Raw genomic sequence first — 21,421 nt, 5'->3', positions numbered from 1 at the left:
AAAGAGTAATCAAATCTTTTCAAACACTTTCAAGGATATCAGTTCAAATATAAAAAATGTGAACAAGCATAAGTTATGTCTAATGAGAAATGACAGGGAACTGTGTCCAAAAATCTCAAATAATGCAAAAAACAGAGATCGATATGGGTACAGATGGAAATGGATGGAGCTAGATAGATGGAGATGGATATAAAAAGACAGAGAGATAAATACAACTGCGATAGAGACAGATAATAATCACATCAATGCTTTTATCAATGTCTGAGCTCAAGTAAGTCTTCCTGCAACATCATTTATTAAGCTTCCTTTTCTACATACTTTCAGCAACACGCTTCAGAAGAATAGCAGGAAGCTAGGTCTAGTGTAAAGGTCTACCACTCACAATACTCCATTACTCCCTCAGGTCCTTCGTGCTGAGAGTTTAGCATGTTTTCAAGCACTCAGAACACCAAACACTAATGGGTAAAAATAGTTCAACTTTTGGCAAAAAAGCACCAAGCTTCAAACGGGCCGGTTTCGGTAGCTGCAGAGCAACAGCAGGATCCATGACGGCTGGTTAGCACTTCCAGCTCAACAAGAGGTGAAATGAGGAGTAGAGAGAGGGACTCACTGTGACGAAGCAGTGAGACTTGATCTTGTCGATCCAGAAGCCGTCCTCCACCACACTGCCCGTCCGGTTCAGCAGCTCTTTCAGCTGGCCCAGGGTGAAGGGTCGTACCTAGGGGACATCACAGTAAAACGGAATATTAGACTGTTTTTTGCCTTTACTAGACAGATGAAAGTGTAGAGAGACATGAAAGAGAGGGGGATGACGGGCGACACTGGTCCTAGGCCGGACTTAAACCCAGGATGTTGAGGTTACATGGTATGCACCTTAGACCACTGAGCCACCAGGACGTCCCAGGTCAAAAACAATTTTAAGTCTGAGTAGAAGGCATGCTCATGTAAAGCTGGGCACACACTGTATGACTTTTAGGCCAATGATAGGCACGATTTGTCTATCAAGACTGATTTTCAAGATCGGGCCAAGTCTGTGCTTTGTGCTCTCTGTGATTTGGGGATGACTTGTTGTGTGTGAGGGTTAAGGACTTTAATCTCTAGCCTTCTGAATCCAGTTGGCACCATCAGATTTATGTCAAACATGTTTGAGTTTTACGACTCGAATCTGCACAAGTGTTGACATGCTCCTGCAGTGTGAGCTGGTCAACAACTCAAATCAGAATGGAGACAGGTAATAGCCAATAACAGCTGAGCGTGAGATCAGGGGAGAAAAATGTGGAGAGAAAAATGCTCCACCTCGATTTTTGTTTTGGTTCTTCTGTGTTAGAGTAGTTCCAGAGCTCGTGTTTTTCTGAGATTAGGGGGGTTGGGTGGCATTAGATCTTGGGTAGTGTGTGATCCCAGTCTTAACCTCGTCTCTTGCCTCCATGACGCAATTTGAAAAGAATCTGCGAATGCCAGTCATTAAGTGTGTAATGTCTCATCTTTTCACAGTCTGTTCAGTCATGTAATGTGCCCCCAGCTTAAGGTGATGCTTGACTATAGCAATAATACCCAGGTGGGTGTTCGTTGCTGTGATTATGGGTATGACGGCGACGTGGTTACCAGTGGCATCACCAAAATACCCATAATCACAGTAAAGATTATCTATAAAGGTGCAATGGCTTCTATACAACAGTTACCAACGCATGTATACTGTCCTGCAAAGTGTTTGCCAAGGTAAAAGTGTATGCCAAAGCACACAAGAATAAAAAAAAAGGAGAAAACAAATAAGATCGCTAACTAGCTCCCTGGTAACCACCGCAGTTGGAACACGTCTTTGACCAATCAGATGCCTCGGCTGAAATTACCTGATGTATAATAACACTGACACAAATGATATTCAAAATGTAAGAGGAGTATATTGAATGTTAAAGGGATACTTTGATAAAGATGTATAAAAGTCAATTATATTTTTCTGCTTTAGATACTTTAAAAGGAAAAAGCTTCTACATTTTGTCTTTAGGTTGCACTAAAATTGCTGTTGGCATCGTCAGCACCCTTCATTTAAATGACAGGGCAGGTCATAAAAAAGAAAATTAAAGTAAAATTGCAGCTAGCCGTATCCCATGTAGAACGCTGGCAATGCTGTCAAGCTATTTTAAACAAACTGAATGACAAATATAAAAACTGTATCCCACAAGTAACAATATCCAGCTAAATCCTTTAACCTTTAATCCTCCAATAAAGTATCCTTTTAAGCAATGCCTCTAGAATCCATAGAATCAAAGCTCCATCCTGAACTCTTGCATATTTAACATTACACCTTCATAGTAATTTTGCCTATCACCCTTTCCCCCTCATAGTCAGTGGGAAAGCTGTAATATACAGGGCAAAAAAATGTCATAACATGTATTGTTATGCAGGATGGGAAACTAAATGTTTGCCCCATACGCCATAATGGCAAGTGAGTGAATTTTACCAGCTAAAATAGGTGGTGGAACACAACACACCTTCCGCAGACTTTAAAAATAACTTGCCAAGTTACTGGTGGAAATGACAAATTTAGAAGTTGCCAGGTAACATTTACCAACATTTACCGGCTGGTGATGAGTGTTGGTTTTCCACTCTACTTTCTGCCTACTGTACACAGCGGAAAGGCCCTTATTATGTCTACTCTGCACACACACACACACACACACAAAGAGGAAATGCCCCGGAGTTAAACTCACCAGGTTGGTGACATGGACGATATTGGAGAGTTTTCCCCGAGGCGGCGAGGGCTGCCTGGCTGTGCGGACGGGGTCGTCGATGGTGACGGACACGCCAGACTTCTGCTGGCTGATGGAGCGACGCACCAGACTGTCACTGGGGGTCACTGTGGGAAACAGAGAGGGCGGGATGGATGGAAAAACAGGGAGAGAGAGAGGGATGGATGAGGGAGAGAGGGACAAATGAAGGACAGCGAGAGCGATGATTGAAGCAAGAACAGAAGGTGGCGAAGAGAAAAGAGGTAATTGAGATGGTATCGTACGTTTACCCAGAAGCCTCTGGAGATGAGAATTAGCACTAACGGTGTTTATGCCATTGAGGAGGAGATTTATACCCAATAACCCACAAGCTTCTCATCTTCTATTCAGTGAGGCAGTTTACCTTTCTTTGCCTCCGTGTCGTGCATGACAGAGGTCTGTGTTTCCACAGTCTCCTCAGAGTGGCTGTTCTTCCTCTTGTCCTTTGAAGTCCTACGTTGTTTTTCTCTCTCCATTTTCTCCTCCTCTTCCTCCTCATTTCCCTGTCCATTTTCCTGGCTGTCACCTGGGACAACCTAGAGAGAGGTTACAGGAGGATAGGAATGGTGGGACAGTTCAACACACACGCCGATCAACAGTAAGGAAATAAATCAGCATATCACAAGTTTGGCTATCGATCATAATGGCCGTTTGCTGAAGGAAAAAAAACAGATCTCTCTCAGATGCATAAAGATGCACCTCAACTTTAGTTAGTGTTTCTGTTAGTGTGTGCATGAATGTCATAAAAAAAATAAAAATAAAAAAAGATGTGCAAATCTTGGCTGATTCAAACTTTCATTCTCCACACAGCACAGTGCTCGTAACTCCAGTTTAACAGCTTGTTTCCAAAGTTGTGATATTGTGGTTTTACTGGTGATTAGCAGACTCAAAATTGAGTCAAAAGCTTGTTTGGATTTACGTTTTCATCTGAAAGCGACATTATGCACTCTCCTCACCTGTGTGACTGTGCGTCTGATCTTGAGGCCTTTGTCCTGGTCGCCCCGGCTGCTGTCCAGACCCTGGCCCTCCTCGTCCCCAGACAGCTGCAGCTCCTCTGGGTGCAGCTCCACCACCGCCTCCTGGGTCACCTTGATGTCTGGGATCAAAGACTGGAGGACAGCAGGAGGACAGAGACACACAGGAGAGGACGGAGGAGAGCAAAGGAGAGAGGGAGGAGAGAGGGAGAGGAAAATGACGACAGCAGGGACGAAGAGGAGGGGCAGATGAAGAACAGTGAGCAGAGGAATGAACAGGCAGGGTAAGTTTCTTTGAAGTGCATCTGGTGGCTTAGAGCAACACAGTCTCCTCTGCATCTGTTAATGATGCGCCACAGCTTCCTTGTGGCTGGACACATTCTCCAGTTCAACAACTCCACACATCTTCCAAACCAACTCAGCCATTACACCGTATAGCTGAAGATTATTCTTCCCCACACCAAACATCCTAATAATTGAAATGACAGCGGGTTTGCAGCTAGAGGAAATATGTAATCATACGTGTATTGGGACCTGAACAGAGATAGTCAAGTGGTTCAGTCCCTCGCCTGTGGAAACACATTTGCAGGTGTCACTTTGAGTTATAGCCCATTTACTTCTGTCAACGTCTAGTTTACATTTCCCCTAATCATTTTGCAATGCATGCTGTATGGAATGCACTGATATGAAAACACTCAACACTCATGTTTATTGTGATGGATTATCTAACTCGGGCAATTTTCAAGTCTGTGAAAGTTGTTTTTCATACTAGAAGAACGAATGGCAGCAAAGGGCTGCTTTGCTTTGCTGCACATTTTGGGGAATGTTTTGGAATTTCTTGCCATGAAAATAGTCAAATTTAATTATTCGGCACAAAATATCAGCTGAACAGCTTTTTTCCCCAACCATAATTTTCCAGAGCTTTTGGGCAATTCCAAAACTATTCAAGCTCTGGAAATAATCAAATTCATTTTCCACACTTTTCCCAGACTTTCCAGACCTGCACCCGCACCCTGCCCCGGTCTCTGTGACGTCTCAGTACCTTCAGTGAGTCCGTGGTGATGCTGATGGATGGTTTCTTGGCGGTGACTGCCGTGCTGGAGCCCCAACGCCTCTTCCTCCCTGCTGCGACGCCCGCCTCGGACTCTCCTGCTCCTCCTGCGCCTCCTTCTGAGCTGGTGGGAGACGTCTTGCTGCCTGCTGGGAGGAGTCAAGGCAAAGTCACTCATCAGTGAGAAGAAGAGAGAAAATGTAGTCCTGGATTAATGATGTGCTCTATACCGCTAAACGGAACTAGAATGACAAGTCGTTGCATACTCATAGCCCCAAGGCAGAAACTATTACTTAAAGGATAACACCAGTGTAATTCTATTTTTTTTCCTATTGCAATTAATGCCCATAAGTCTAAACCCGCCATTGTATTTACCATAGGGATGGGCGATATGGAAGAAATTGTATATCACAGTAATTATAGGGACGTTTTTCCGATATTGATAAATATCACAATATGTGCTTACGTATGTGAAACCACGTTAAATAAACCAACTGATGTTTATTACAATGAATTGCATGGTAATGACAAGAGTGATCTCTAAACAAAACTATGCAACTCAAATAATACTCCCTAAAATATGGCAGATGTCATATTGTTGAGTGTATATGTTTGGGATCATTGAGACAACAGAATTGGTCATGATTTTACGATGATATCACGGTGTTTAAAGACGATGTATGATAATACTGAATTATCGCCCAGCCATAGTCAGAAGCTACTTCTTCCCATCTAGTGCAGGTTTGCCTTACCTGCCGGAAGTCATAGGCTCCCACCTTTTTCAAAAATCCATTAAAATCAGCTGGCAGAGACATACTGCTGCATTGACGAATCTAATCCATCATTTTAAGTAACATAGGTGGAGTTTTTAAAGTCACGGTAGTTTCACTCACTCCAACCATGCAACCCCCTACAACTTCTCATCAGGTCGCGTTAATGTACTGGCAAGATGGATAAATGGAGAGATTTACCAGCCTCATGAATGTCCTCTATGTTTTATGTGTTTTTTTTATGTAACTGTTGGTTATATTTATAGAAAAGCTTCTATCAGTTGGTTGTAATGGCTCATCTGGGATACAATAAGTGCAAAAACGGCAACTTTATGCTTGGAATTTTACAGAATTGTTAAGAACCATACCCTTCAAATGTATTCGCAAATAATTATTTACTATTTAGTTGTCATTTTGCTGTGTATATTAAGAACTCTTCCTACATTTTGCACTGATAAATTACTTAAATGTATGAAAAGTGAAAAAGTAAAAAAAAACAATTCCCTAGTCGAAGAAATTCTTAATGCTGGATCCTGACAAGGGGCATGATTAAAGTAAATTACCATGGCCACGTCTAAACTTGCTTTTTGATTGGGATTTGCCTTCCAGATTTAAGGCAAGCCTATGGTTTGGGCCTATTACTAAGCTGAAACTTGGTTCCATAGTTCATTCACATATTAAAACTTGAAATAAAAACAATATAACACAAATAAAAACCACTACTTTAAATCAAATGAAAGCGCAATATAATCAGGGTTAAGCTCTGCCTGTGGCGGTCATGCAGAATTCATAGCACTCTGCCTCCATCCTGAACTCTTGCATATTCAGCGTGACAGTCATACCGCTCTCAGGTTTCCAATGCTGCACACAGTCACATTTAACTACTTTTAAGCCTGAGCTGCTCTTTGACGTAACATTTTCAGCTGGTTTTGAATTTAATGATAATAGTGAGGGATCGCTGCAGCTGCAAAAAATTTTTTTAATTCCCCACAACGGGTAAGGTATTTCCTTTTCGTTCCCGTTACTGTCTTTAACAGTCCCCAAGCAGGGAGATCCAGGAGTCAGGTAAACATGTAACTGGTATACTCACTGGTCAAGGAGATCTTGCGAGCAGCAAAAGCCTTAGGAGTTGTGCTCTGGAAAGAGAGGGAGACAGAAAGAGAACATACAGAAACCCCAGGGGTGTGGGGCGAGATGAGAACGAGAGTCCAGACCCAACAGGCAACTACAGAGAGGAGGTGAGACAGGAAAAGTGGAGGAGGAGGGGAGGTGGGGGGGGGCAAAGTAACACAGGCCTGGAGGCTCCAATTTTACCACATTAAGAGCGGGGAGGCTTGGTCGATACAGAGAGACACTCCAGACAGATTTCCGCCTTCCACCTCTGCTCAAAGACACTGAGATAAATCATTAAGCTACTGCTCTGTCTCTCTCTTTCTCTGTGTGTGTGTGTCTGTGTGTCTGTGCACTTACAGAGAGTGGGGGTAGGTTCTAAGGACAAACCAAGTACATGATGTGCATTAAGACATCAGCAGGCCTGTGTGAAACTCAAATGGGGTCGTGTTTTAATGTGCTACCAGCCATTAGAGGACATTGAGAACAGTTTTCCCAAGGGGGGACTGTCTGGTGAAAAAAAAAGGACTAGAAGAGTGTCTTTCAGTGTGTGTGAGTGGATCCTGTCACTTTCCAAAATGAAGAAATACAATGTGATACTAGTGTATTGATCCTGTGTAGACAGCTCTAATATTCTACATTGGTTCTGTGTAGTGTTAACACTGCCATGGTGCTCTAAAATGCTCCAGCTTAAAGCATCAAATAAATGGCATATAGTTGAGTCTTGATTGTATGCAAATGCTGTCCCTTGTCAGTGTATGTCTGCCTGTTAGAACAGATCTGCCTCCACATCAGACCAACAGTGTTGAATATTGTGTGTGTTGATGGAGTTCTATGGAGCAGAGGTGGAGAACCGAGTGCTGGAGAATCTGTCGGTCCGAACCAAAGACATCTCAGCAGGACTCTAGCGATACTGCAGCTGAAATTCACCTAGATTTGCCATATTTAACAAGACACATCTGTAGATCCACAGTGTATGTTCAAAGGTATGATCATCAGTTAAAGAAAATATCAAATTCAAACTGCAGTACTCGTCGTGACAGTTCAAAAGTTTGGACTATGTTTCAAATAGAGAAAGAATTCAGTCCTCTCATTTATGACCAAAAAGATCTGGAGAGAAGAAAAATGTTTTTTTTTAAGTTTTTTTTTTACAGTTATTCCTTTAAAAATGAATACATCTCAAAAGAGGAATAATGACAAGTCATTTCCTGGTACCATTGACACCCGATTCCTTACTGGCTCGACTATGGCCCAACCGCACGGCAGTGTGTACTGTATCTAGGCAACAAGGATCCAATCAGAGAAGGCAGAGGAGTGAGGGCAGGGCTCGATTTGAGTGTGCAGATTAGCCAGCAGACAGGAACTGATCATTGGATTGGACTTTTTTCTTGAAGGGGGCAGGGGAAGACTTTTCTTGATTGATCAGAGAGTCACATTTAAGTCTTTTGGCATTGAGTTTGCCTTGTGATGAATTGGGGTGGGGGGTGAGATATACTTTGTTAGGGTCCATGACAGCAAATGGGTAGATTTGTGAAGTAGAACTGAAAAGTTTTAAATAATAAAAAAAAAAGATATCCAGTTTGTGATGCTCAAATCTATTGTCTCTGATGTCACAACGAGTTCTCCAATGATCTGTCCATTAAGCCTTTGAGACTCTCGAGGCATTATGAAATGTCATGATGAACTGTCTGTGATGTCACATTTAAACTGATGTGACAGTAGTTTGTCCGATGAGATGGCAGTTTGTTGTCCAAGGGATTTGAGTTGCTGTCTTTAGTAGTTTATTGGGCTTGCATAGCCGGACCATTCGCCAAACTGTTCTCCACCTTGCAGTGCAGGACAAAGGTCTGGTTTAAGTCTTTGAATGGGAATAAAGGTGGGAAAATAATCCACAGAGTTTGTATTTCTTTGTCCAATTACAATCCAGGGTGGTGTTCAAAACTAGGGGACTGATGGATGTCATCTTGTGTGTATTTTCCAGCATGACTGCCTTTGCACTCACAGGGAACACAGAAGGCAATCGTTCGGGATGCAAGGACCAAGCTGTGGGTGTAGTGAAGGGATGGATGTAAAAATAAATACATAAAAACAACTGCAGTTCTCTGTCCAGCAGGTCCAGAGAAGTAGAAATCGGCGTTTTCCGGTGAAACATCCGGTGAGTCACACTTGCTCATTGACAGTATGGCCAGGGGGAAGGGGAGCTGATGATTTGTTCAGTATATCAAGCACTGTTGGTCCAAGTGTGGATGATGAATGTCACAATGTATCCACATAAGCTCATGCTACATCATGTGTGGCGGATGAAATGACTCTGGTATTATGTCCTTTGAAAGTCTCTTAATATCCAAAGGAACAGTTCTCTTCAATTCAGTTAAGTTACCACACCGAGAGAGGTGAGATTTTACTTGCACGGTTGAATAGTGGAAGTCTCTACTGAGGTTGGCCAGCCTGTCAAGGCAGTGGACGTCTGCTAGCCTTGAAAGCTCAACCAATGAAAGCATGACAAATGTTTGAATGAGTTCCTCGTCGTCATATCACACACAGGTCTTATCCACAAAGTGCAGACAAATGGCTTTCCATTCAAACAAATAGTCCCACAAAAATCAGGTTCAACAAAATTATTTCAGTTACTCCACTGGAGCTTGATTGAAAGCTTAAAACTCAAAATAATGTCCTTATAAATGATCAAGCCCTGATCACTGTATGGGTTTAGCTCAGGGGTTCTCAGTCCAGGGCAGACTGCCATTACTCCACCCCACAAGCAGGGGGCAGTGTGGGATCAGAGGTAGAGGTAAATAACAGGAACAGCTTTAGTCCTTTGTTCTGAGATGGATCCACCTTCCAACAGAGAGCTTGCAGGTACAGGAACAAGCTCACAGTCTCTTCCTCGTTGAGTTTTGTAGATTCTCTGAGTGAGGCAGTTGTAACTGGCTGTTGGAGGTTGTAGCAGAAGGCAGGGCGGACATGACTCAGGGTCAGAAAACTTGTAGTTTGACTTTACAAGCCACATGTTTCTCTCGGAGGCTGGGGCGAATTAAGTCGACCGCAGCTCTTTCTCCCTGTGAAGACGATGACGATGCTTGTAGACTGAGCTTGTCCACAAAATGGCAGATGGGAGAGGCGGGGAGGGGGGAGGTGATACAGATAGCTACACCACCCCCACTTTCCCTCACTCTATCATCACCACCACGCAGTGCAGTGCAGTACAGTCCAGTCCGGTTCAGTTCAGCGAGCAGGCTTTCAAACCCCCGGGGCTGGTTACTATGGCAACCGTGCTGCTGCAGTTACCATGGCTGCCACTGCTGTCGGTGGTGGTCTGATGCGAGCTCCAGTTCCTGCTGGCTCAGCGCTTCACTGGAGGGCTACTGGGGAGGCCTTGCAGGCTCAGGCTCAGGCTCAGGCTGGGGCTTTACTCAGTGCCATGGGGTTGCAGACTCTGGGCCTAATTCAGGTACCACCGAGGCGCTTGGGCATAGCGGGACAGGAGTTGTAGGAGGAGTAGGAGGAGGAGTGGAGGAGGTGGTGGTGTTGGTGGTGGTGGTGGTAGTAGTAGTAGTAGTAGTAGTACGCAGCAGGTACCATTAGGGGCAATGGAAGAGGCATGGGCACCTTCATAACAAAGCAATCAATGGGGTTTTAAACAGCAATCACACCATAAATATATATAGTGAGAGAGAGAGCGTTCATGATGGGATACACAGGCAAAAGATGGACAGAGAAAGTGAGGGACATAGAGGGGAGGGGAAGACAGCGAGAGAGCGAGAGAGAGAGAGCAAGAGAGAGAGAAAGAGAGAGAGAGGGAGCGAGCGAGAGAGCAGAGAGAATGAGCACAGGGTGAAAGGAACAGCAGAAACAAGCCCTGATGCATCTTTACACACACTGTCAGGGTCCATTACTCATGCAAACCCGAAGGGGACACAAAACCAACAGACACACACACACACACACACACACACACACACACACACACACTGCAGAGACGGCTTTGAAAGCATGCATACTTTAAGAATAACATCAATAATCTAAAATACTGAGAATAGCCAAAATAACCTCAAATACATAAAAGAGCACCCCAGTAAACAAGTATACATAAGTACTCTGGATAAGAGAGTCGGCTCTATGCCTAAAATGTAATAATGCTTGTGGGCATCTTCTGACGCTGCTCTTCAACTGAATTCAACAGCTGTCCTGACGCAGAAAGTTGTGAAGGGAGAAGGCGATACCTGACCAAAAATAGCTTAAATGAAAGCAACAATTTGCTCAGTTCAGTTTTAAGTCACTACTGAGCTTTAGCAACGACATTCTGTGGTATGATGAGGTTGTGAATGTGAATATATGTAGGTGGGGAACAAATGCTTGTTTGTATACAGTAAATGACTGAAATTAATGAATAACTACTGGTGTTCGCATTGTTAAGCTACATAAAGACTCTAAGCTCAATGTCTTTTTTTGTTCTCTCTCTTTCTTTCTCTCTCTCACACACATACACACACATGAAAACAGTGATATGAGGAGCATGCAGCCTGTGTGGCATGGATGTCTAATTTCACACACTATTACCATCCCCACTTGCATTCCCGCAGCAACATCTCTTAACAAACCTCTCCAGGGACCGGACACGCAAAGAGTGTGTGTGTGTGTGTGTGTGAGAGATCATCTAAATCAATGAGCTATCTATGAGAAATTAGTTGTACTGAACTCAGATGGAAGGGGTTAGTTAGTTCATTCCCTTTTACCGCAGGACCCAACTCCAACTCAACCCCTGCTGGTTCACCTACAAGGCGTTTGTTACAAACCTCAAACTGGATAATCTGTTGAGCCTCTAATAGGATAAAAGAATTGAGAAATATCCACTGTATACAGTATTATTATCATCGTAAGAATGTTAAACATCTCCACAGGTGCCAGAAGCAAAAGTAACTCTTGAGCCGTTTGGGGTTGTGTTGGCTTTGAGCGACGTTCCCTAATTGTGATGCTGACTATGCATGCTTGTATGTGAATGAAGAGGTAACTTAGTGGGCGACAGAGCAAAGACCCAGGCGCCCCCCACCCTCTCAGTGACCTTACCTCCTCCAGGCGGCCCTCACTGTTCTCTGGCTCGGCCTCGGAGGCCGGCTGCTGGGCCATGGAGCTCTCCGAATCTGGGTCCACCTCTGTCACGGCGGCCGCGCTGGGCTCCGACACCTCCCTGAACGGAGAAGAGAAGTTTGGGGTGAGGGGAGAAGGGCGAGCGCAGAGGAGTTAGGGGACAGACGGATGGAGGAAAGGTGGGGCAGGTGGGATGGGTGGGAGAGAGAGGGGGAAAAACATGATAGAATACCAGACAGAAGATAGGATGAGTTGCGTGGGAAAGAAATGGTAAGCAGAGAAGGTAGAGAGGAGATGGATGGGTGGGAGAGACCAGGTTCGATGATAAGGACCGCCTGATGGCCCAGGATCAGTGAGACACCGACTTGGAACAGTTGATTCATCAGAGAGAGTTTCTGGTCTCACCATTTCTCACCTGGTGATAAGTCTGTTATCTTTGCCTCTCTCTGTTGTGCTTTCACTAGACAATCAACCTGGACGCCACCTCAGAGTTATTCAGAGGTCTGCGGTGTGTACATGGCAGCAGGTACTTCAAACTCCTGTACCGCTTGAACCATTTGTCAGCGATATATGAGTCAGACAGATCGAGCTGGCTCATTTTTTTAAAAGGCACCCACAATTACCACAAACACACCCTCGATGTCAACGACAAGAGCTGGCAGCACCTAGTCTGTGTGTTGGAAAAGCAGGTAGCTGACAGCCTCTCATCAGATCCGATTAATGTGTTGGGAAGATGGACGAATGGAGAGACTTACCAGCCTCATGAGTTTCCCTTCTGGCTTTTATTTTATTTTTAACATGTTGATTACATTTACATTAAAGTTTCTATCAGTTGGTTATGAGGCCTCATCCATTAATACAATAAGTGACAATTTATACCTGGGGATTTGGGAGTTGTTAAAAATCATAAAAATCACATTTATTTTGGACTTTTCAGTCATGGTTTGCTGTTATGCTGATATTATGAACTGTCATTATCACACCTTTCATAGTAATAAGTTACTTACATTTATGAAAAAGTGGTTACCATCATGTTTGGCTACTGGGTCCGGGAAAATATACTAGGGACGAGTCAAACTCTGACCGACTGGTCCGAGTCCGACTGGGCAAGTAGAAAAAATTCTTTATGTTGAACCCTGAGAGATGAATATAAAGCGTCAGAAACAAACAAAAATCTGTGTTGCTTGACATGTATCACTGCTTCAGACAAAGTCAATCCTACTCAAGAGACAAATAAAAGCACGAGTGCCTCCAAGGTCAACTCTAGAGACGAGGCAACGCGAGGGTCAGAGTGTAGAAAGCAGTAGAGAGCACCGAAGAGATAAAACGATGTGTAGCACAAGACAGAGGAAACGTAGGAAGAGTCAGAGGAAGGGTGCTTGAGGCCAGTGATCTGGGTCAGCACCGCTATAAATAACTCACCAGCCAACTGACACCCAGGGTCACAAATACTCCTCAAACTAACTCATAGTCCAAGACACACACTCACAGCTGACTCCAACAAGACCACACACAGATGCTCTTGAAAAGCCACCAGGGTCTGATCTAGGCTGGGCCATTACGCCAACGACACCCTTAAATATAAAGCGTCCCTCTGAAAGTTGGCCAGTGCATCCACTTGACCCCCTCCAAAAATCACTGGCGACAGAAACGCCAATACAGTTTGTGTTTCTGGTTTGTGCAAAATGGTGTATTTAAGTGCACACACAACCCACTACAACCCAACTCAAAAGAACAAGCTCTACTTCGGTGCACATTCTGCCGCAGAGAGAGATTTCGGCAACGCAGGAAGAGAATTGGATGAAGATGAGATTATATTTTATAACAAAATAAAAAGCGAAAGGCAATGCGCTCAAACACAGCCGACAACGGCCACGCTATCTAGTTAACACAACCTTATTACTGCAGACGTTCATGTAAGTCAAACCTCACTTAGCACGACACTTCCCCGCATTTTGTTTTCGTTTATTTTATCTGTGTGTTATCTAAGACAGAGCAAACCAGGGAAATGTGATCATTATATTTCAGCCCCTGCTGCCAGCAGCAGCCGAACCTCCTCCGCTCTCTCCATGTGATGACACAGCCACCCAGGCAGCACCCTGTAGGTGGGAGGCCCGTCTCCTCAAGCATCCTTCACTCCACCACAGCACACCTCAAATCCTGTGTATCGGTAAATACAGGGATGGGAATGACATAATAAACTTACACTTCCTAAGGAACACGTTTCACATGCATTCATTTGTAGAAGCAAACAAAAGACAAACTGCTTTCATTTATACACATTATAAAAAAAAAAGAAAGTATTGTTTGGTATTGAATTCAAGGTACCAATATCGGTATCTGCATCAGACAGTGCAAGGCGCAGCCAACATGGTGTTTTCTCTCTAGTTCAAAAGTAGCGTCTTCATCAGGTACTGTAGTAAATTCCTTAATTAATTATGAGTGCAATACAGTATCACTTAGCAACATATTAGTGCATTTGACCGTCTCGGGATCCTTGCTTTCCGTTGACCCGCCCAGACAAAGCACTGACCCTCTAGAAAAGTAGTAGGCGGCCAGTTTGACCCCCTGTAAAGTCATCCTGGTTCACACCCTGAGTCACCTACACCCAACAATATCCAAGTCACCGAATGCAGCCAATGTCATTTTGCACCGAACAGACAATACAAGCCATTCCCCCCCACTTGCTTTCAAGAGTGATGCAAAGTAATTGTAAGGATGCCTCTTCAGTTTGCTAATTACTCACACAAAGTCTCACACCGACAGGTCAGACAGTCAATCCTCCGCTTTCTTCTCTCTGACTGACATGCAGCACGGCCATTGGCGATGTTCAGTTTTGCGTCTTTAAGAGGAGGGATTGTAACATTAGTCCCCGCACTACGGCAATCTACCCAGAGGGTAAGGAGAGCCCCTTCTACCTCTTCTCTCGAGATTAGTCACTGGCAGGAGGGTTGGCAGGGGGACGACATTTACCCCTCCTCCATGCCACACAGAATCTCCTCCTTTGTACTAGGTGTAGATGTGGATGAGTGTGTGTGTGTGTGTGTGGCTCAGGGGCAAGACCGCAGACACACCTGCAGAATGACAGGGGCCCATAAAGGGGGCAGATGTCGACTAGAAATATAACCCCCCGAGGAACAGGAGTGGAGGAAAAGCCTGACCAAGATAATGTAATGATCATTAAGAGAGAGAGAGAGTGTGTGTGTGTGAGTGAGTGAGTGAGTGAGTGAGTGAGTGAGTGAGTGAGTGAGTAAAAGTCTGTGTCTCTGTGTTTCAAAGAGAGGCCTCTTTTATTTCAAACATCTCTGCATCTATACCAATTCTTGGACTGCGCTGGAATGAGGTAACACACTGAGGTGCAGCTCGCTGAAATAGGTCAAAGCCAGCTTGTGCCTGAGCAACAATATTACAATCTGTAAAACAGACAAGGGATCAGTGACATCATGGCAAACAACTGATGACATTTCTTCTGGTTGAACTTCTCTAAAATCTGACAGACAAAAAGTGACCAGACCTGTGGTGTTACCAGAGGCGCCGGTTCACATTCCTGGCAGGTCAACAAACTGATCCAAATCCGGCCCAAATCAAGTCTTAAGAAACTAACACCGGCCATATAAACAGAACCAAAGCATTATCACGATCAAACGCGGCATGTAGTCGGCTCCCAGGAGAGGAGAGTGTGAGCGCTGGTGCCAGTTGGGAGAATTATGTCACACCATAAGGGCCCATTCACACAGACTGGGCGGCTAACAGATGTCTGCTTTAATGATCTCCCTTGACAACAGCCAGATCATTAACATCTACAGCCACACAAACCCAAAATACAGTCTTATCTGCTCTAGACAACAGGATGCATGTACAGCATGGCCGTGTTTGAGCCCTGATGGACAAACAATAAAGATGTCATCCTATTCTTTAAAAAAAAAAATACACCCCGTATTTGATTCTCTGTGAGTCTGAAAGAATAAAAAAAGCTCTGTCTTTTGACTGTGTGGTGTGGCAGAACACGTTGAGGTCAAGAAGGAAGATGGGGAGGGGGGGGGCAAATCATTGTTTAATTCATAAGACAGATGCCCGCATGATTCTCGTCATCACGCCATGAAATCCAAGCCCATTATTTATTTATCTGTGCGTTACCTCAGTGTAAAGCTATTTTAGGCACTGATCAAATAAGGCGAGGGACCCCCCCACCCCACAAAAAAAAAAAATATCTCTCCTGCCTCTTTTCTCCCAACAAAAGACTCACCGCGGTCCCCACCCCCGGTCCTCACATGGGCGAGCATGTTACACGCTTGTAACCAGGCCACCGGTGACAATTGATATTTTACCGGCAGGAACGGACAGTCTAGTTAACGAGCTGCGTAAAATACTGCCGGGTAAGCGGTAGGCTGAGACGGGCTATCCCCGTTGCTTTCTGGCTACCGTTAAGAGGGTAACTATTACCAGCAACCTGAAGCCGTCTGTCGCCCTCTGCCTCTATCTCTCTCTCTCTCTCTCTCTCTCTCTCTTACCCGTTTTTGTTGCCTTCGGACAGCATACCGCCAGGCTGGGAACCCCCCGGGGGTAAATAATACTCTGCCGTTAATCGTTTATTCCGGTCAGGCGTGGGTTGAAATCGGGGACGCGAAAAAATCCGGTCGCGGCGGCTTGCTGCTGGGCCGTGCACTGCGTCGGTATCAGAGATGCAATGCATGCATGGCGGCCATGTTGGCTGGTGAGACTAGTGTCAAGCGAGCTAGGATAAAAACTCGATTTCCGGTCAGAAAATTCCACAATAAAAGCCCTTTTGACGATCGGTTGCAACGGTTTCTTTTTAGAGAAGTAGGGAATACGATTAATAAAGGATCTGTAGTTAATGGAAATATGGTTGTTGCTGCCGGCGATTGAGGAAATGACAGGAAAATCAGAGGGAGAAAAGGAGGCAGGGATAGCAAGGACCCATTTTTTTTCCCAGAAAGAGAAGCCACGCCGGTTGTGAGGCTGCCGCATTGAACGCCTGACAAGAAATAGAGCCGGCTATAATTAGGACCAGTGAGTGACAAAGCATGTGGAGGTGTTTTGTAACCGATGCAGGTTGGAGAGCAGCCTGGGAGACCCGCTGTTAGGTAGTGACCAACGTGTTTAATTGAAGGAGATATTGTTTTCCTTCACTCCGTCCTTTCCATACAGTCGACTCCTTTATACAATGGCAACTATTTACGCCCTTGGAGTGACCAATCAATTTGATCCATGTCAGAGCGATGTAAACCAGTTATAAGCATTTAATTTCGGTGAAATCCAAAGTTCAACAGAAATGGTCATTTCTGCAACCCAAGTTACTATAACACAGCTCATGGACAGGAAACACATCAATTTATCCATCTCTTCAATTCAGACATTTCTACGGTACAGTGATGTAGTGGTAAATAAAATTGTGGTTAAACTGACTTCCAGCCCATCATCATATGGCAAAATACCCTAAAAAGACCCTATCCTCATATAAACTACATCAGTTTGATACTACTTATTATGATGATTACTATAAATCATTAAATTAAAAAGGTAGGTATGTTTATATGAGGTACAATTTAAACCAGGTTTCAGTGGGTTCACTACATCCCTGTATTGCAATCTCTTGTATTTACAATCACATTATGTGTAGTTTTCCCAGCGTGGGCCAAAGTTAAGATAGGCAATATGTGCAGGAACACGGCCCTCTAGCTTTTAGAAAATGCAATCATCACCCAAGATATCCAAAATATCTTGATTACTTCAATGTGTTAGACCATGTAGTCTACATCCTTCCATAGGGAAGTGATGAAACTAAATTTTCTTCATCACCTCATTCACCTATCAACTTCTCTGAAAACAGTTTGTCCCAAAAAGTGATGTATGATCACCTCCACCAGCCACAACTGCAGTCAAAAGGAAGTTCAGGTGTTTAGTAGGGGAGTCGGGGCGTAAACACCCTCCTGCATTGTCAGTTCTGCCATAAATTAAGTCAGTGACCAATCCCAGCAATTCAAATTCTACATGAACGTCTCTCACCCAGAAAAGCAGCGGGATCTATAATAATGTGTTGTTTTGCTCCACAAAGCAGTGATTTGCTTGCTAAAAAGTGAGAAAGACAATGAGAGTGGTGGGCAAACATAAAGAGATGTGACAATAAGAAGGGTGTGAAATTATCATTAGCCACCAGGCGAATGCTTGCTGGGTAATTTTTGCTGCTGTTAGTAACTTTTCTACTCCACCAGCCACAACCATCATTTGAAGGTCCAATTCCACTCTAGTTATCTGGTAAAAGAGTGAAATCGCTGGTGAATTTTTGGGATGTACCAGGCTTTTTGTCCTGACAGTAAAGACATTGTAGTGACTGTTTCTGACCTTTTTGTGGGGTATCGCCTCTTCTCTCCTTTATCCAGGGTCTTTTTCTCATCCTCTGCCTCTTGTCCTTGGTCGGCCTTCTGTAAGGTGATTAAGAGTAAACATAAGGAAACACAAATAATAGAAATGCCCAAAGAGTTGTTTTTTTTTAAAATGTATGTCAATAGTTGGCTCATAATCAATGATCAATGATCACAAGACAGAGAGGTTTCTTTCATGGGTGCAACAGAAGGGTTGAAATAAAGGAAAGAAAAAAAAATCAAAAGAACATTAATTGGAAACATTAGTGGAACGCGACTTAAGAATCGGGACCAGAGAACAGCTGAGTTTAACTCACAAACACCCTGGCAGACACACAAATCAACACTAGAAAAAATACACACCCAAACACTCCTAGTCTCAAAGGGGAACACAATCCAAAAAAGTATAGAGAGGTATTTTCACATATTTTCACACATATTTTCAGATTGTAGGTGAACCAAATCTAAGTATCTATGGTGTATTTGAGTTAGTGTCACATTAGCCATGTTGACTATTTTACCTATACATCTCTGCTGCCAACAGACTATATGGTATAAATGAATGACTTTGTAATGCGAACAGGCATGAAGAGAAACTGGTAAGAAACTGGTAACACCGTTAGTGAGTTAGTTCTACCCAGCGAGTAACCGGATGGCTTGTGCGTACCTATAGCTCACAGATCAGAGGCCATTGATGCCCTAACGCATGACTGACACCTACATCAGCCCAGTCACTAACCTTCAGCTGCCTGGCAGGGCGGGACTTATCCTGGGAGGAGGAAGAGGATTGCGACGAGCGTGAAGAAGAGTCAGACTTGGAGTCAGAATCCGACGAGGAGCCTGAATCCTGGGCCTCGGTCACGACCACCGAGCCGCGCTCTGAGGCCTTGGACCCCGCTGGAGTGTCGGAGAACACGCGAGGCCTCTTGGCTGTGGGAGCTGTGTTGGCGGGCAGAGAGGACGGAGGCCGCTGTGGCGAGGCATCCGTGACCAGGACCGACCTCCTCGACTCCTCTGACCCAGCCTGGGTCTGAGACAGCTGGGCCGCTCCCGCCGGGTCTCGGCCTCTCTTCCATGGCGGCAGTCGGCTCTCCCTCTCTTTCTCCTCTGCCTCCCGCCTCTTCTCCCGCTCCTCCTCGAGCCGTTTCTCCTCCCTTCTCTTCTCCTCTTCCAGCCGTTTCTCCTCTCTTCTCTTCTCCTCTTCCTGACGTTTCCTCTCTTTTACCCTCTCCTCTTCCAGCCGTTTCCTCTCTTTTTCCCGCTCCTCTTCCTGATGTTTTCTCTCTTTTTCCCTCTCCTCTTCCTGACGTCTTTTCTTCTCCTCTTCCAGTCGCTTCCTCTCCTTTTCCTTCTCTTCTTCCAGACGCTTCTTCTCCCTCTCCTCCTCTTGTTTCTTTCTTCTTTCTCGCTCCTCCTCCTCCTGCCGTCGTCCTCTCTCCTTCTCCTCCTTCAGTCGCCTCTCTTCCTCCTTCTCTCTCTTCTCTTGTTGCCTCTCCCTCTCCATTCTCTGCAGTGGTGATTCACTGGAACTGGCAGCGGTGATAGAGATGGTGGGCACAGCAGATGAGCACGCCGTCTCTCCTGACATGCCCACAGCTAGGGGGGCCTGCGCTGCAGGGAAAGCCCCCTCGGACTCCATCTTGCGGGCGAGCAGGGAGAGGGGCCCTGGCCTGCGCTGCTGGGGGGGCTCAGGACTGCTGGAGCGGGAGCTCGAATCGGAGTCCTGCCTCTGCATCGCGGGACGAGGGCGAGACGCCGCCCCCGGACCGGCTGCGGCCCTGGGGCCGTCTGCCTCTGGATCGTCCGTGTCCGGTGGGCTCTGCTTGGGAGTGTCGGGGAGGGGGAAGGAGAGCTCGGGGGGTGGAGAGGGAGGAGGGGTGGGGTGGCGTAGCTGCATGGGGGGCTGGTGTACCTGCGGTGGCGGGATGTGCTGCGGAGGCTGAAGCTTGCGTCTGGATCTCGCGGACACCGATGGGATGCTGGGGGACGGCTGCTGCGGCTGGGGAGGCACTCTGCCGCCCCTCCGTGCCCCGGGCCCCCACTCCTCATCTTCCTCGCTCTCGTCATCGCCGTCGTCATCTTCATCGCTGTCCTCGCGGATGTGACTTCCTGCCGCAGCCGCGGCGGATCGGCTGAGGTGGAGGACGGGATGGGCTGAACCCGGCTCGGCGGGTGCGGCGCCCTCCTTCTCCTGGGCCCGGGGCACGGCGGGGGGCAGCCCCTGCCGATCGGGCTGGCCGAGGACGCGCACAGACAGGGACGCTACGGCGCGGGGAGGAGAGGGGGCGGGTGGCTCCTCGTGTCCCGGCTGAAGCGTGGCTCTCTGCATCCAAGATCCCGGAGCCTCAGAGGACTCCTGGTGGTGGTGGGTGGGGCCTGGGCCCATGTCAGGCCTGCGAGCCGTCATCCCTTGCCCCACCAGTGGGCCTCCTCCTCCCTCCTCCTCTGCCCTTGTCAGTGGGGGCTGGGAGGGCATGGGGCGATGCTGCTGGGTGCAAATAATGACGTTAGTTTGAGAGAAAACATTGTGCCCTCAAACAGGGTTCCCACATGCTTTCTATCTGTCTATCTATCTATCTATCTATCCATCCATTTACTTGTTTTGTTAAATTGCTGAGTTGAATGTCCAGGCCCAGACAAACAATTTTCAAATTTCATGACTGTTCCAGGTCTACCATGACTATAGAAACACTATTCAAGGATATAAGAATCAGAAGAATCACTTTGTATAAGGTGAAAGTATCACTTGGGATTTTATTAGGGTGTATCTATTGTTATTCTATACATATAAATTGTTGAGGGAAATGGAAAATAAGCCTTTTATCATTTTAAAAACCCATTTTTGCAACTTAAAATACAGGTAGGCTTAACAAATATTTTCAACACCTCTTAAGGTATCACAAGATGTCACTGTTTTTACCCTTAGTGCCTCCACTTAGATTAGAAATTAGGACCTAAATAAAGAATAAAAAATAATCTTTGTAAACAATTCACAACATGTTATGATCAATGTGTAGTGGTGTAGTGGTTGTGTGTCACTGTGCCCTGTTTGGTGGGACAGATCTTCAGTTTTCTCCATGTGTTTCTGTGTGTGTGTGGAGGTCACTGACCTTGTCAGAGACGTAGGAGGAGCTGTCGTTGTCCTCTGAGTGGTCTTCATCCTCTTCCGGCACTGCTGGGCTTTCTGTCAGAGAGGCACACGACAAAGGGTTTAAAGGGTCAAAGGTCAGCACCTTGGTCGCAACCGACACACGCCTATTGGTTTCCAAACAACGGG

The 21,421-nt window shown here is 45.6% G+C and overlaps 1 protein-coding gene across 2 annotated transcripts in view; it reads right to left on the bottom strand.

Annotated features, from left to right (window-relative positions):
- Positions 1-21,421, bottom strand: part of acin1b (apoptotic chromatin condensation inducer 1b) — a 28,215-nt gene that overhangs the window by 3,741 nt on the left and 3,053 nt on the right. Inside the window, exons 4-13 of one of the 2 annotated variants that reach the window (XM_071909095.2) lie at positions 21,255-21,328; positions 18,884-20,629; positions 18,125-18,204; positions 11,741-11,861; positions 6,654-6,699; positions 4,785-4,942; positions 3,725-3,877; positions 3,133-3,304; positions 2,712-2,857; positions 611-718 (exon numbers count right to left, since the gene is read on the bottom strand). In XM_071909095.2, coding sequence (XP_071765196.2) covers positions 611-718; positions 2,712-2,857; positions 3,133-3,304; positions 3,725-3,877; positions 4,785-4,942; positions 6,654-6,699; positions 11,741-11,861; positions 18,125-18,204; positions 18,884-20,629; positions 21,255-21,328 — 2,804 coding nt within the window. The remainder of the gene's footprint in view (positions 1-610; positions 719-2,711; positions 2,858-3,132; positions 3,305-3,724; positions 3,878-4,784; positions 4,943-6,653; positions 6,700-11,740; positions 11,862-18,124; positions 18,205-18,883; positions 20,630-21,254; positions 21,329-21,421) is intronic. The other variant, XM_071909096.2, reaches the window with a different exon arrangement.

This window comes from Centroberyx gerrardi, chromosome 23, assembly GCF_048128805.1.
Source record: "Centroberyx gerrardi isolate f3 chromosome 23, fCenGer3.hap1.cur.20231027, whole genome shotgun sequence".
Classification (NCBI taxonomy): Eukaryota; Metazoa; Chordata; class Actinopteri; order Beryciformes; family Berycidae; genus Centroberyx; species Centroberyx gerrardi.
The sequence above is the reverse complement of the archived record's forward strand: the minus strand, read 5'-3'. Positions and strand labels throughout refer to the sequence as shown.